Here is a 13639-nt window from a genome sequence, read left to right as displayed (position 1 = left end):
GCATGGGAGAGTCTGCCTTCCCCCCTCCCATCTTCTCGAATGGAACAGTCTGGCCTAAATCCTCCCCCCCCCCTTCCATCGGTTTCGTCTTCCTCCCCTTGAGCCTTCCTTTGGCAGTAGCTATCATTCGGACCCTCCCTAAACACGTGTCTAACTTTAGATGACCTATCATCTTCCCCGCATACGGATTTATTACCTCCCTTTGCGGCATACTTCCGGCAGGCGTTAACACCCCACGCCTAACACGATTGGTCAAAGGGTTGACGGGCAACGCCAGCGAAGGCGAGGTCACTTCCCAGTCACCTCACCCAAAACGATAGCCAATCGCCTGGGGACTTTGATAAAGACGAAAACTGATTGGGTAAGCCGTTTTCCGATTTGGCCATTCGTACTGCCCGGCGTCTCTTGACTGGACCAATCCGAACCCAGCGGAAGGCGAGGAGGCGGGCGAAGACCTTGAAGGAGGAGATGATGTTTAGTGGCCGCCGCCGCCGCCATTTTGTGCTGAGAGCTGTTGCTGAGGTTTGTGAGGGGCCGGGCCGGCCGGGTGTGTAGAGGAGAAAGCGGGCGGCGGGGCAAGGTTCGGGATGGAGGGGCTCAGCTTCCGGAGGCCTGCGTGTAAAACTGAGGCCTCGGCCTTTTGCCTCGACTAAACAAGAATATTTTCTAATACTGATACTGAGGGCGCACATAGAATAGAAACACGCCCACAGCCCTACACTCTCCACAGGGATACACAACCGTGGCCTCTGCTCGCAGAAAGTTCGGCTGGTACATTATCTAGAAACACACACACAAATATATACATACATACTCGTACTGATAGATACATATAGAATTAGAGAGTTCATGCATATACCCACATGAACACACGAATACGCAAACGCCATAGCCTCTGCTCGCACAAAGTTCTGGTATATTAAACACACACGCATATACATGCATACAAACACACATACACACATTTCTCTGTATAGATAGATGTATACATGCATGTACACGTACATATATACCACACACGACTTCTGGCGTATTATACATGCAGACTTTCTCGATAGATATAGATTAGATATAGAATGGTACCTCTGCTTAAGAACGTAATTCATTCCGTGACCAGGTTCTTAAGTAGAAAAGTTTGTAAGTAGAAGCCATTTGTCCCATAGGAATCAGTGTAAAAGCAAATAATGCATGCAAGCTCATTACGAAAGAAATAAAAGCTCTGAATTTGGGTGGGAGGAGGAAAAGGAGGAGAATTGCTGTCGAAGGAAGAAGGTGAGGTGAAGGGAATCAAAAAAATCCAAAACTTTAAGGCTTAAAAAGAGGGATTCTGAGGCGGCAAGGAGAAGCATGTGTCTCCCATACACCCGGCACAAGGATGCCTCCCATACACAGCTCCAGAGAGAGAAACCCAGGCGGGATAGAGGGGGGGGGACCTCCCACTCCTTTGACCAAAAGGCAGCTGCTGCTACCTCTTCCTTCCCATGCTGGAGGGTTCCCCTCTTCGCCCACTCACTCGCTTTATAGCTAGTGCCTTTCCTTCACTGTGGTGACTCCTTGGTTTGGCTGAAGCCAAATTGATTCGGCCAGAGTGAAAGCACCCCCTTTTGCCTTTCCGCACCCAGACGCTCTGGGAGGCAACCTCAGCGTGAGGGAGTCACCGCAGCGAAATGGCTGCCCAGAGTGAAGGGAGCGTTTCTTTTCTCTGGGCGCTGGCAGAGGTTTATTCCCTCTCCAAGCGCCCAGGGAAAGGAAGATGCTTTGTTTGCTTTGGACTGCCAAAGCCTCCTTAAGCACCACCCAAAGGCTCCTCTGGCAGCCCAAAAAAGCCCGAGATGGCTGGGATTAAATGAGGAATGGCATGAAATTGGCTGGGCCTTCGTGCTGCTCTCAAATTTCATGGGAAATTTTTCCAGGCTCGGGTTCTTAAGTAGAAAATGGTTCTTAAGAAGAGGCAAAAAAAATCTTGAATATCCGGTTCTTATCTAGAAAAGTTCTTAAGTAGAGGCGTTGTTAAGTAGAGGTACTACTGTATTAATACATACACATCCACACACATCATGGCCTCTGCTTATACAAATTTCTGTTGGTATATTGGACACACACATGCACACATATATATTGTGCAGACATATATACATACACAAACACACACACGCCCTCCATTTACAGAATGACTATATATTGTACCTGCGTTTTCCTGGTATCTGTTGCTGCATGTTCATAAGAAGTTTTTGGACTACTGTATTTAGGATTCTCGTTGCGTAATGTGCTAAATCAGTGATGTCTTCTTCAGTGTAGTAGTTTCCATTAAATAGTGCTTAAAAACAGTGCCTTCATGCACAGAATTAGTATCACTTAAAATCAGTGCCGATGAGATTCCCTGAGCAAAACGTAATTGTCTTTGATCAATATAATCTCTTGGGCTTTCCCTTTTTCTCCTGCTGAATTGCCTCATGCTGTTTGATTTTAATTGCTCAAAGCAACCCTCCCTTCTTTTGCTCCTCAGCTCTAGCCACCATGGTGAAACTTTTCATCGGCAACCTTCCCCGGGAAGCTTCCGAGAAGGAGATCCGCTCCCTTTTCGAGCAGTACGGCCGAGTCCTGGAGTGTGACATCATCAAGAATTATGGTTTTGTGCACATTGAGGACAAGACGGCCGCCGAGGATGCCATCCGCAACCTGCACCACTACAAGCTGCACGGCGTCTGCATCAACGTCGAAGCCAGCAAAAACAAGAGCAAGGCTTCCACCAAGCTGCACGTGGGCAACATCAGCACCAGCTGCACGAACCTGGAGCTGCGGTCCAAGTTTGAGGAATACGGCCCCGTGCTTGAGTGCGATATCGTGAAAGATTATGCCTTTGTGCACATGGAAAGAGCTGAGGATGCCGTCGAGGCCATCAGAGGCCTCGACAACACGGAATTCCAAGGTGGGGAGTGGGGCTAGAGTGGGGCTGGGGAGCTGGAAGCCACACTTTTCCCCCTTCTGGCTTTCCTCCCCAAGAGGAGGTTATCTCCAGAGCTCCCAAGGGTCACCTGTGGGCCACAGCTGGTAACGGGCTACAAGAATGGTGGAAGGTCTTAAGCATAAAACGTATCAGGAAAGACTTAATGAACTCAATCTGTATAGTCTGGAGGACAGAAGGAAAAGGGGGGACATGATCGAAACATTTAAATATATTAAAGGGTTAAAGGTCCAGGAGGGAAGTGTTTTCAATAGGAAAGGGAACACAAGGACAAGGGGACACAATCTGAAGTTAGTTGGGGGAAAGATCAAAAGCAACATGAGAAAATATTATTTTACTGAACTTCCAGCAGACGTGGTAGATAAATCCACAGTAACTGAATTTAAACATGCCTGGGATAAACATACAGTATATCCATCCTAAGATAAAATACAGGAAATAGTATAAGGGCAGACTAGATGGACCATGAGGTCTTTTTCTGCCGTCAGACTTCTATGTTTCTATGTTGTGCGTTTACTTCTGTCCTTGAGTTGGATACCTGATGCCAGGCACAGGTAGTCTTTGACTTACAATAGTTCACTTAGTGATCGAAGTTACAACAGCACTGCAAAAAAGTGATCTAGGATCATTTTTCACACTTAGTGACCATTGCACCACCCACATGGTCACGTGATCCAAATTTAAATAGGCATAGCAATAAGACATATATTGCTTCACAGTGCTTTACAGCCCTCTGTAAGCAGTTAACAGACTGCATATTGCCCCTCAACAATCTCTGTCCTCCTCATTTTACTGACCTTGTGAGGCTGGATGGCTGAGTCGACCTTGAGCTGCTCAGAATTGAACTGCTGGCAGTTGACAGGATTAGCATGCAGTACTGCATTCTAACCACTGTGCTACTATGGCCTCTCCTTCCTTGGTCATGGAGTCATATTTATGACGGTTGTGGTGTCTCAGAATCATGGGATCACCTTTTGGGGACTTCACAGGCAAAGTTATGGGGAAGCCAGATTGCTACTAGCAGTGATTTACTTAACAACTGTGGGAAAGAAGTGTGATATAAATGCTATTTCACCGGATGCAACAAACACATTAGGAAAAAGCTATTAAAATTCAAAGGCTTTAACCTACATTTGAGCAGAAAAAATAAAGGACTTTTTTACTGCCCCCCCCCCCCCTTTAAAGACTATTAGGACAAGCAACACTATAGGGATTGTCTATACTTACACCTGTTGATAAAAAATATAGAGTGGTTGACCTAAATTGTTTTCATTGCTTGTTGGCTTTGTGTGATGCTTGGCCTTAGGATATTGTGAGCAGAGTTTATCAAGTAAATTCTAGCTGCCTGGATCTGCATGGGATGCCAAGCCATCTTAAACAGTCTACCATGACTACCATATAGTTCGGAGCATAAGACACACCTTTTTAACCCCAAAAAGAGGGTGAAAACTTGGGTGTGTCTTATACACCGAATGTAGCCCCACCCAGTCACCCCTATCCTTTGACCTCTGCCTCCCAGCAATTTACCTCCTTGCAGCAAACAGGACAGAGCCTGTTGAGCCAAACAACTGATTGGCAGCTTCCTGACCCTCAGCTGAGTGAAGCTGCAGGCCTGCCAGCCACACTAAACTGAAAGTGAAACTAAAGCTGCAAGGAAGCAAATTGCTGGGAGGCAGAGGCAGAATTTTGTTTTCTTGTGCTAATCAGACCGCTGAAACAGGATGCAAGGAGGTAAGTCAATAACTATAAATGTCCGTAGAATATTCACATTATTAGACTTATTTTTTAAAGACTGCTTTATTATTTTTCTAAACAACTTAACAAAATGGAGAAACTTTTTAAAATAAATGCTTGCTCTGTAGAGGCCCAGTGCTTTTGTATCTTCTTTTAAATAGCAGAAAATAATGTGTGTATTTCCAGAAAGCTACAGCAATTTTTAACAGTATGTATACAAGTATAGTCTGAAATGTAATAGTGTCCTGTTTTAGTATTCAGGTAAGGCACCTGAGTTAGTCACGTTTGGAATAGATCTTTTTAAAATCATTGGGAAGAGTTAGTGTTACCTTTAATAAAACTTTCTGGCATTAATGTACTGCCATAATGTCCATTTCTCCAATTCTTTCCTATTTCTAAGGATCAGGCACACATGCACAGAAACGCACAGCAAACAGTGTATATCATCTGTTTGCTGGGAGACAGAGGCAGATTTGTTTTTTCCTGTTTTCCTCCCCCAAAACTAAGTTGCCTTATACTCTGTTCTGTCTTATACTTTGAAAAATTCGGTAGGTTCAAGGTCAAGGTCAGGAAATCAAGAGTCCAGACGGTCCAATTGAATATATAGGTTTTATTGCATGCTGAAGATCTCTACAAGAATCTGAGCTATTAAAGGTCAAAGCAAGTTTGCGGTAGATAAGAGTCAACACAACTCAAGGTGGCTGGCCTTCGATCTCTTGTGGGTGTGAAGGGACTCAAGGCTTGCTTAGAAAAGGTGAGGTATTGGCAGTCGGTCAGTTTCTTGAGGCCTGTGATAGAGGAGTGGATCTCGATCCTAGGCTCCTCCCCTGCTCCATGTCCTGCATTGGCATCCTTCGGTCTCGAAAGACCAGGGCATCATGCTCTGGATTCCCCAGAGCACGAAAGGCTTCCACGCCTCGCGTTTTCCCACGTCCTTTGTACTCCTGTCTGGTGTTCCCTGTAGCCAACATCATCCAGCCTTCTCCGCCCGGACCCTCGGCCATCCTTCCCTGTATGCTCGGTTGTTGAATTTCAGAACAGCGAAATAACAGTATCAGCATTAAAAGAAATGCTCCTGGATAGAGTCTGATTGTCTAGATACCTGAAATAGATGGAGAAAGTGATATGAGTGGCATTTGGTTTTTCTCTTTTTCCTTGGTCTCTGATTACAATGGATGAAGGAAGCACAGACCAGTGGCTTAGACCTGGATTGGTGGTGTCTTTGTAGCTCCCTATCACACAAGCGCTAAGTCTCCAAGGACAGTTCCACAGAATAAAGGAAAGGTATCTGAATCCTCCCACAACAGCCGGTAAACGAGTGAAAGAACAATTACTTTAGAATACAGCAGATCTGATTATTTAGGAGTTCCTTGAAACAGGGAGTCCAGCAAACCTGGGAAGTCAGGGAATTATCAGGGAAATCGGTGGTTCAGGAAATATCAGGGAATTCATTAAAAAATGGAATATATCGGGGGGGAATATTTTAAATATTTTAAAAGTCAGGAAAAAATGTAAAAAGAAAACAGATTGCGCTGCCGGGCATAGTCAAGCAAAAATGAGCACAACTGTGGCAACAACTTCCTCAGTCACCGATATTTCTCCACGGCTTAGCCGCTTGGTACGACGTCATCTGTGACCGCGCCTTAACTAGATTGCAAGTTACTGGGAAATATCGGAATTTCAAAATGCTTTCCCCCTGGACACCATGTTGAAAACATAGGTAGATGCATGAATCCTGTAGGTGTCTTAGAAGTAAATCAGATTTCACAATTCTGACCAACAGCATTCTCTGGTTTTGATTTGCAATTCACTTATCTGCTTTGTGGGCTTGTCAAAATATATCCGGATCTTCGTGGCCAGCATCAAATTGGGGAGATGAATGAAATTTACCTTAGAAGAGAGTAGAATCGGTTTCTCATTGCCAAAACAATTCCATTTCCTGTGGATAACTTGCTGGTTGCTCCAGATCAGAAGATGCATTGGGTCCTCAAACAGCTGTTAGCTTCCCTTTTTAGCCCACTGAGTCATAGCTGGTGATTTTCTGATTTGTTAGCTCTTTTTTTAAATATAAAAATGATTGTGAGCTGCTGTGCTTTTGCTTTGAATTGTCTTTAACAAATCTTTATAGCTGCCCTTCTTGCGTCTGTTTCTTCAAGGCAAACGAATGCGCGTGCAGTTGTCCACCAGCCGTCTCAGGACCACGCCCGGGATGGGATACAAGAGTGGCTGCTACCGGTGTGGGAAGGAGGGTCACTGGTCTAAAGAGTGCCCGATAGACCGCACGGGGCAAGTGGCCGAGTTGACCGAACCTTATAGCGAGCAATACGGAATGATGCGCACCCCGTACCCTACAGGCTACGGGGAATCCATGTATTACGATGACCCCTATGGAATGGTGGATTACTATAAACGGTATCGCGCGAGAAACACTGCGGCCTATGGGGCCTCTGCATACGACACTTATGCGGAGCACACCATGGCCCAGTATTCCCAGTACGCCCAGTACTCGCAAGCCACAGCTATGGCCAATCGCCTCTCTACATCCTTAGATCCCTACGAGAGGCCCCTGATGCCAAACTCGGGATCGGCAGCTGCGGTAGCCGTCGCTGCTGTGGCCGCGACGTCCTCCTATTACAACCGGGACAGAAGCCCTCTGCGTCGCTCGGCCGCTGCGGCCTCTGCTGGAGACGTATACGGATACGAGCGCGTTCAGCTGTCTCCCGTCTCGCGATCCTCTCTCTACGATGTCCAGCGTTTCGGGCGGGATGCAGGCGCGGACAGGTTGCGATACTCCGCGTATTGAGTCTCGAGGTGAGAGCGTTTTTTTCATGAGTAGCTTGGAGGAGGAGGAGGGGAAGGCACATCAGTGTGTCACTGCTGGTGAGACGGGAAAACGGCCTGCAGCTAGGTGGGTCTTCAGAGGAGCCGTAGTAGCTGAGGAATGAACCGGGCTACTTGGTGGGGGAGATGAAACGGAGGCCACCATAGACTAGGGCAAAACACGTCAATCATGTTGGAAAACATGGTTCTATAATCTTCTAAAATCAAAGTACTTTAGAGTGACACAGGGATAAATTGGATCCCAAACCCACATGCCATGTCCAAGATATCTCAAATAGCTTCTGTGGCCCTGTCAGAGTTCCCCGGAATATTTGTTCCTCCTTTCTTTTCCTCCTTCCTCTTTTGTTCCCATTGCTCCATATATTGCACTCTGCTCCCAGCACTGTGGGTGCCTCATTCCTTCCGCCTTGCCTGTTCCTCACTATGCACCCTAAAACTTGAAGTTAAGGGTGCACCCATCCAAGAGAAGATAGAATGGCTTTCAACCAAAGCTGCTTGGAAATTGAAGAGCAAGTTTAGATTAGCCAACATGCCCCAATGTGTAGACTCTTTGAGGCCCACCTGGGCCCGGGAGAAGTTCCATTTTGACTTTCTTGGTGGCCCTTCAAAAAATGCCTTGAAATTTTGGAGAGATCCCACCTGGACAAAGATGCAAATTTAGCACGTTGTTACCCAAATCAAATCAGTCACTCCACCAGTGGCTGAACCAGCTACTTTACGAGCAGAAGCGCAATTCCCATCCGTGAAATTACATTTGTGGACCTATTCCTTTCACCGCTCTGGCTAATAGTTGCTAGGACCAGCCAGCCCCCTCTGCAAATATGTCCCAATTCTTAAAAAATCACAGATGCTTGTGGACCCCAGCAGAGATTCCGGTGGTAGGATTTCTTTCATTCTGTGATTGCTTTTTTTTTAAAATTCTAACCATAAGTCTGTGATTTATTTTCATTGTGTCACCCTTTACCCCAAGGTTCAATTTGCCTGAAATATAATATTTTTTTTATTTTTCCCCCAAATAGTTCATAATTTCTAGTCCCTTCTTAAAAAAAATAAAATAGAAGAACATTCTAGTTATTGTCAAGCCTTGAGAACTTGTTAGCTGCATTTTCCTCCGGGTGTTTGGTGGCCTTTTGCAACCAGAGCAAGTTTACGTATCTTTACTATGACCCAGCAACAGATGTCTAATATGAAATGTTTATTTGCAGTCCTTTCTCAACAGTTCCAAAGAGTGGATTCCTTTCCCCGCAGTGTTTAAATTACAACATTTCCACTGAGTTTGCTCTCAATGTCCCCTAATGTCTGTGCCCCTGAGAAGAGCCGTCAGCATATTGATATTCATCCAAAAATGTCATAAAATGGGAGAAGGCTCACTTACCAACTTGCTTAGCTTAGCAACGGAAATGTTGGGACTGAATTGTAATCGTAAGTCGAGGACTACCGGCAATCACAGGGCCGGCCACTCATGAGGAGTATCCACAATTTTCATATACAATGGCTGACATTCAGTTTCCAATATTTTTAATGAGACGGATCAGTGGAGACTACAGTAATGACAACATTTGTCTAACACCGGACATCAGGAAACTGCTGCCAATTTCGCGAACCAGATCCTATTCATCTGCCAGCCTTAGATATCTTCCAGCTTGTGGGTACAATCAACCTTTCCAAAGACCCTAGGAGATAATACAGGAGGGGAGATTCGTAAACTGAGGATTGCAGGGAGATACCCGTCTCTTAATGTCTGCCTTGAAACAAACATTTAATTTTAAGCTTGAAAATAACATCTTTCCACCCTGCCATCACTTCTGAAGACCGTCCATAGCCCCAAGAGGAGGAGATCCTTCCAGAATGGGTGCAAAAAAAGCAGTGAATATTCTGACAATCTCCCTACCCCCAATCAAATACAGTGGTACCTCTACCTAAGAACGCCTCTACTTTTGAATTTTTCTAGATAAGAACCAGGTGTTCAAGACTTTTTTGCCTCTTCTCAAGAACCATTTTCCACTTACAAACCCGAGCCTCCGAAAGTGTAACCGGAAAAGGCAGGGAGAAGCTTCCATGGGGCCTCTCTAGGAATCTCCTGAGAGGAAACGGCCAGAAAAGAGGAGAAGATTCTGTGGGGCCTCTCTAGGAATCTCCTGGGAGGAAACAGGGCTTCCACCCTCCCTGCGGTTTCCCCAATCGCACGCATTATTTGCATTTACCTTGATTCCTATGGGAAAAATTACTTCTTCTTACAAACTTTTCTACTTAAGAACCTGGTCATGGAACGAGTTAAGTTCGTAAGTAGAGGTACCACTGTACATCATTTCCCATCTGGGTTAATGCTCTAAGTCGTGGATCTCCAACCTAGGCCACTCACTGGCTGGGGAATTCTGGGAGTTAGAAGTCACCAAGTCTGAAGAGTTGTCGAGGTTGGAAGAACCCCCTGCTCTAAGGAATGTGTGGGTGGGCTCAGCCACGGAAGTGACGTGTTTTTCCCCCCTTTTCTAGGCAGCCCCCAGCACCGAGCCTGCAAATGAACTGTGTCTTTTATTTTTCAGGTAGGCTATTTGAGGGCTGGACATCGGGCTCCTGCGGCGCGTTCACGTGAAAACTATGCCAAGCTTCATGATGTGTCGATTTTGTGTTTAGCCTGGTCTCACTAATGGACATTCTGTATCTCGGCGAAGTTTAGTGGCAACTAACGGTCCCTGTTTTCTTTAAAATACAAAACAAAAAAGATTCCTCCCCCAAAGCATCTATTGAAAAGGGGAGAGCAGGGCTCTAGGGATTGGGGAGAGAAGGTTGTTGATAACTGGCTTTGTGCTCTGGGCTTTAGTCGAATGCTCGCTAACTTTGAGCATAGACGCAGGGACCCCCAGAATAATAAACAAATATGTGGCTTTCCAAGGATAACTTTGGGCCAATTCATTCCAGTTCTATTTTACAATTTCTCCTTCCCTTCCGTAGGCCCGATTTTTGAATTAAATAATTCTAACTGATCCATTTCCTTTTTTTTTTTTTTTTTGGTATTATGAGAAGACATTGTCATATTTGGTAGCTGCCTGCGTTTGGACTGTAGAAAGCTTTCCTTTTTGCCATGATATTATTAACCTGTAACTTTTTATTTTGAAGTTGACATTTCTCTCTCTCTTTTCCGTTCCAATAAAATAAACATTGGTAACAGATCCTCGAAATTGTCTGCATTGTTCAATTCGGATTTTAAAGGATGGGCTTTCAATAAGATTCCAAAATATTGTGGAAGCAAGAGAGGAGAATTTATTGAATTTGATTGTAGAAATGTTGACAGAAAATCTCCAATTAGACAGAATTGTAAAAGAATATAGATGAGGTATATAGAGTTCAAACCAATTATGCAAGAAACTATAAACTTCCACGGGAGGTCCATGTGAAATTTATTTAAAAAGCATATGGGACAAGATTTATAAAAATACTAGGACCTAGCAAATAAATTTTAGAGGAAAAGAGATTATTGTATTAAAACAAATCCCAAAAAGAAAAAGAGAAAAAAGATGAGACTTTCAACATTTTACCACAAAATTAATAAGGAAAGAAATATCTTTTAAATGGTCGATGTCGGAAAGACTGCTGTCAGTTGAAAGGGGGAAAAAAAAGAATACATACAATAGAAAAAGCAAATCAATTTATAGAACAACATCTAGAAACTGGAAGAAAGTAGTATGGAGTTAGAAAAACAAAGTCAGGAAGAACGATACACAGGAGAGAGATAATTATTGGAGAGAGAAAGAGACAAGAGTAAGAACTAAATAGAAACCAGAAGCACAAGAGTAACCAGGAATATCTAGGCAATAATATGGAGAAACAAATCAAAATCTTTTCAGTCAGTATAAATGGAAAAATTCACCAATTAAAAGAAGGCAAATATTTAATAAATTACAAAAACAAAATTTAGATGTTCTGTGTTTACAGGTGGTACATATAAATTATTGGAAATACCCAAACAAGGCATTCTTTGTGACATTGGCGGACTCAAGAAAAAGGGAAGGAGGATGTTTGCACAGCTTCGCCTAGTTCACCTATTTGGAAAGGGTGTCCCTCAGTCACTCATGCTCTTATCACCGCAAGGCTCGATTACTGCAATGTGATCCACATGGTGCTATGTTCTTTAAGAACGTTTAGAGACTGCAGCTAGTCCAAAATTCAGCCACTTGAGCCATCTTTGGTGTACCAAGGTACACCCATATATCACATCACTCCGTGAGCTCCTTTGGGTACCAGTTGGTCTCCGAATGCAATTTAAAATGTTGATCATTACCTATAAAACCCTACATGGCTTAGGACCAGATTATTTACGGGACCATCAACTGCCCCCAGAGATTTGCATTGCCCCCACCCTTCTGGCTTTTGAAAGGTTCTAAAAACAGCTTTGCTGGCAGACTGGGTCCGTTGAGCATTGACATTCTGCCCCAGCTGCTAGTATAATTGTGATTGTGATGTGCTTGGATGAATGGGTTTAAAAATATGGGATTTTAAGATTTGGGTTTGAGTTTAAAATGTATATCTGTATTTTTTAATTGATTTTATCTTGTAAGCCGCCTTGAGTCCCCTGGAGATGGGCGACCTAGAAATTCGAATGAATGAATGAATGAATGAATGAATGAATGAATGAATAGATTGATAGTTAAATAAAATAAACTCTATTATCAAGTATCAATGTTAAAATGGATAAAAGATTGGACTCAAATTAAAAATAAAAGAATATTGACGCTTGAGGGGTATGATCTACAGCTAGGGTGGCATAGATTTCTCTGGGACGAAAAACACAAGACACTTACAGTTCCAGAATCATAAAATTAGAGGTTCGGGTTACAGGACCAGGATAAAAATTTAAAAACAACATAGGGAAATTCTTAATTGGTTCTCATGTATGGAAGCAATGACACACCCAAATAAAATGAACCTGCATAGAATGGTCAGATACTCAGAAATTTTGGATGAGAGAGGAGAATTAAAAGATATTCAAAATTTGGAACAACATGGAATTAAAATTGGTGGCCATACTTTCAAATCAGATCAAGACTAAAAGAAGATAAAAAACAATTTGGAATATCAAAAAAAAATCAGAACTATAAAAGCTTGGTAGGACAAGAAGGAAAAACAATTGCTAAAATATATAAATTTCTATGAAATTATAAAATGGAGGAAGAAATTGTAAAAGGAAATATGATTAGTTGGGCTAAAAATTTTGGGTACAGTATAAACTTAGAACAATGGGATAAAATTTGGAACAAAAATTTAACCAAATCAACTACATACAAAGAAAATGTATACAAGATGTATTACAGATGGCATTTACCACTAGCAAGATTGCCCAAAATGTATTTAAATTTGACCCCTATATGTTGGAAACGTGATTACAAAGATGGGTCTTATCATATGTGGTGAACCTGTCCAGTTACAAAGCAATTTTGGCAGAAAATTCAGATATGGCTAGAGGAAATCACAAAACAAAAAAATAAGTATGGAACCGGATATATTTCTGCTTGGGATTACTGGGCCAGAAGGTAGAAAGAAAATATTATTATATCGTATTACATATTTTTACTGCAGCTAGAATGAGTCTTTCACAATAGTAGAAAAAAAAAGATGTCAATTGAGAATTTACTAATTAAGAAAATTGTTGATTGTGCTGAATTAGATAAAATGACTATGGAGTTAAAGGAAAATAAGGATTTGGAATACTGTACTATGAAATTTGGAATTTATTTTACGATTGGCTTGAAAGGACAAAATAAAATAAATTTGTAAACATTTAACTTAGTAATACATATATAATTTTATTCACCTTAAGTTACTATAACTATGCCCATTAAGTAAATCTTGTAATAAAAATATAGAATTATGTATAAGCATGAATAAATTGTCTATATAAACTACCGAATGATAACCCTAGAGGTATAAAAGTATATATCGTAAGTCATTGCATTGTTTTGTTTATTGTTTGTTATTGTATGTTCTTTTTAAATGTAAATAACAAAAAAAATTTAAGGTTACAGTTCAATTGAATATATAGGTTTTATCACAGTTAACTCGCCAATGCAACTACGGCGTCTTGAACTGGCTCAATTCAGCGGT

The 13639-nt window shown here is 42.6% G+C and overlaps 2 protein-coding genes across 4 annotated transcripts in view; both read left to right on the top strand.

Moving 5' to 3' along the window:
* Positions 1 to 275: 275 nt before the first annotated feature.
* LOC139175378 (RNA-binding protein 4B-like) lies at positions 276 to 10710 on the top strand. 3 transcript variants are annotated; one of them, XM_070766462.1, is made up of 4 exons: positions 431 to 522; positions 2507 to 2929; positions 6856 to 7510; positions 10084 to 10710. In XM_070766462.1, the coding sequence occupies exons 2-3, from the start codon at positions 2518 to 2520 to the stop codon at positions 7500 to 7502; spliced, it is 1059 nt and encodes a 352-aa protein (XP_070622563.1). In that variant the 5' UTR covers positions 431 to 522; positions 2507 to 2517; the 3' UTR covers positions 7503 to 7510; positions 10084 to 10710. The 3 variants fall into 3 exon arrangements, with proteins under 3 accessions (XP_070622565.1, XP_070622563.1, XP_070622564.1); XM_070766463.1 differs by having other exon boundaries at positions 435 to 522; positions 7249 to 7510; XM_070766464.1 differs by lacking the exon at positions 6856 to 7510 and having other exon boundaries at positions 276 to 522.
* The window catches only part of LOC139175376 (RNA-binding protein 4B-like), a 27817-nt gene continuing 14639 nt past the window's right edge, over positions 462 to 13639 (top strand). Inside the window, exon 1 of the mRNA XM_070766459.1 lies at positions 462 to 522. The gene's annotated coding sequence lies outside the window, so the exon portion shown is untranslated. The remainder of the gene's footprint in view (positions 523 to 13639) is intronic.

This window comes from Erythrolamprus reginae, chromosome 13 (genome assembly GCF_031021105.1).
Source record: "Erythrolamprus reginae isolate rEryReg1 chromosome 13, rEryReg1.hap1, whole genome shotgun sequence".
Taxonomy (NCBI): Eukaryota; Metazoa; Chordata; class Lepidosauria; order Squamata; family Dipsadidae; genus Erythrolamprus; species Erythrolamprus reginae.
Note: the sequence above shows the minus strand (reverse complement) of the source record. Positions and strands in the feature narration are given on the sequence as shown.